Source organism: Aplysia californica, unplaced genomic scaffold, assembly GCF_000002075.1.
Source record: "Aplysia californica isolate F4 #8 unplaced genomic scaffold, AplCal3.0 scaffold00667, whole genome shotgun sequence".
In the NCBI taxonomy this organism is placed as follows: domain Eukaryota; kingdom Metazoa; phylum Mollusca; class Gastropoda; order Aplysiida; family Aplysiidae; genus Aplysia; species Aplysia californica.
This window is the reverse complement of record NW_004797937.1, coordinates 313,225-316,051: the sequence shown is the minus strand read 5'-3', so window position 1 is coordinate 316,051 and position 2,827 is coordinate 313,225. Positions and strand designations below refer to the sequence as shown.

The 2,827-nt window shown below is 40.2% G+C and overlaps 1 protein-coding gene across 1 annotated transcript in view; it reads right to left on the bottom strand.

Annotated features, from left to right (window-relative positions):
- Positions 1-1,628: 1,628 nt before the first annotated feature.
- The window catches only part of LOC101860364 (adenylate cyclase type 3), a 19,491-nt gene continuing 18,292 nt past the window's right edge, over positions 1,629-2,827 (bottom strand). Inside the window, exon 4 of the mRNA XM_013087984.2 lies at positions 1,629-1,838. Coding sequence (XP_012943438.2) covers positions 1,629-1,838 — 210 coding nt within the window. The remainder of the gene's footprint in view (positions 1,839-2,827) is intronic.

The window sequence follows — 2,827 nt, the reverse complement described above, 5'->3', positions numbered from 1 at the left end:
TGGTATGGTATGGTATGGTATGGTATGGTATGGTATGGTATGGTATGGTATGGTATGCTTTGTAATGTAAATGTTTTAGATCATGCTATGTTTGCGAAATGGTTATTCAATTAGAAGCACGATCAGCTTCTCTCTTATTCTTAACTCTAAATTACCATACCATATTTTTTTAAGACATCATTTTTTTCAACAGACTTATCCCTCCTCCATATTGTTCTCATTTCTGTCATTTCGTTCACTTTTCTTTGCTAACTACGGTGCTAAAGTATGTGTTTCCGTTTCATTCTTGAATGCACTATAGATTAAGAGGCAGTCCCTCACGTTTCATTTTGTCCCTCACAAAATACATACTTTCTGAAAAATGTCTTTATCAAGACCTTTTGATTGAGAACGGAAAAACAAAAATAGGCATTCTTCTCATAAGGCTGACTTATACCACGGCTACTGAGTTCGAACGACAATGATTTTAAAGACTTCAAATCGAGGTATTATAGATGTTGAGTCATATTAATTGCCATAATGAGGTAACTCGATATTAAAATGAATTTTGTTTCTGTCACTTTGAACTTTGAAAAATGCAGATGATGGGTCTATTTATTAAAACTCTTCGGGGGCTCTTGTGGTCTAGAGGTGCACGGTTCGCCTCTTACTAAATAGGTCCCATGTTCGAAACCTGACAGCGACGGAAAATTGTCTTCTCTAAAAAAAATGTTCTCCTTTCTCCTCCTTTCCGGGTGTCTCGCCATGTTCTGTCACCAGCTTTCATCTCCACGATCAAAACTCTTCTATGAATTTATGGTTATGTCTTCGTCAATAAATGACAAACCAAGTGAGGGGTTCTAAAAAGGAATGCATTCTTTGACGCATCCGAGGTTCATTCACTTCTGCCCGATTTAGCTGTAACTGACTGATATTTGCATAGGCTAGTCAAGATTACCGCCATGTCATACGATAGCATCGGCTTGTAGAAATGTTGCTATTGTAACTTTGAAAAAAAAAAAACCAATATCATTTTCCTTTTTGTATTTGTAATTATCAGAAAGATAACCCTTTCCTGGATCCTGGAGAGGAGGGAGGAGTAGCTAGGGCATTTTGCCGCCTACGATGATACCTATTCACCAACTAAGTAACCAGATTAGTAAGTGTCTTTGGAATTACATAGCAGACTTTTAAAAAATGTATTGCAAATCAAGTAAACCTAGCAATATTAACCCCCCCCTCCTCCCCCCAGGGCAGTGCCACTGACTGAAGTGTCTTTAGGCCATTCACAAAGGGCGGACATTTCTCGTTCAAGCATAGTAGAATTGTAAATGGGCTGACTTATGTCACGCTAATAACTGTGCCTGATCTACAACAGGGAACTGCTGCTTTTTCTTTCCTGATCCTTACTATTGTCATTTTTCCTCTACTTCTTTTGTATGTTTGTCACTCCCTTGTGACCTGCTATTTTGGGGTGCCTTGATAGTCGAAGCAGACCTTGTGCTGTTGAAGCTAGAGAGGTGAGCAGTCTAAGTCTGATTCCCTGTATAGACTTCTCTGTTGACACCCACCCCTTGGCGCTCATATGAAATTATGCAGTTGCGAGCGCCGTAAAACCCTCTACTATAAAAAATACAAGCAATATTAAATTACATGTCGACATTTTCTGATGGACAACCGAGTTGAAAGTCAAAACATTCTAAATTCACCTTGTCTTTGTAGGCAAGTTCAATTTTGGCTTTGGCTGTGAGTGCAGACTTGGTCTCCATCACCGAGCGTCTGTTGAGGCGTTCCACGAAGACAGTGACAGCGAACGATAGAGAGGTAGCAGCCAGACACAACATCACGTTCCCGGCAAGCTGTGGATGGATGGGTGTATGGATGGGTGGGTAAGTTGGTGAATAGATGGATGGATGGATGGATGGATGGATGGGTGTGTGGGTGTTTGTGTGGATGGAAGGATGGATGGAAGGATGGATGGATGGATGGATGGATGGATGGATGGATGGATGGATGGATGGGTGGGTGAATGAGTTCGTGGATGAGTGGATGGGTGGATAGATGGGGTGGATGGATGGATGGATAGGTGGGTGGAAGGACAAAGGGATTGATGGATACATAGATGGTTGAATGAACGAGAGGTGTGAGGGGGTGGGGTTCACGGATGAATTAACCATGTTTTTTTCTCAGTTTCTTTTGAACACGGCTTTTACAGATAGCATAATAATGTAACCCACTATCATGAAATAAAAGAAGTTCAACTCTTTACCCAGACTGTTCTCATGATCATAAACAATCCTTCATAACCACTTTCATACACAATTCTGAAAAACATTTAGATTCTATTTTTTTTTAACTCGGTCCAATGTTGTATACTTGGGAAGGGCACTTTGCACGAATGCTCACATTGACTAAATCCTTTTGAAGGTGGACGTAAATATCGGAGGCCCCGCCTCTTAAATAACCCCATAGTGTTGATAGGGGCGTTAAACCTATACCATTTCACCATTTTCACCATTCAAAAAAAAATAATTTTTTAAGTACATGCAGGTGTTTTTAACCCCCCACAGACAAAATCTAGGTCATTTTGGAGGCGAGCTTTGATTTTACCTATCAGGGCCAACCCAGTCTAAGAGGGATACATCATCAAAGCAGAAAGATCGAGATTTTTTTTTTTTTTTTTAAATTCTTCCAAAACGAGAATGTAGTCTCCTGCATGTGACAGCACCACAGAGGCCAGGGTTTTTAGCGGGGTTCTTTTTTCGTTGGGTTTTTTTTTTCAGTGACTTTTTAATTTTTTCGCTTTTTACTTTAGAATTCTTTTTTGTGGGTTTTTTTATGGGGGGGG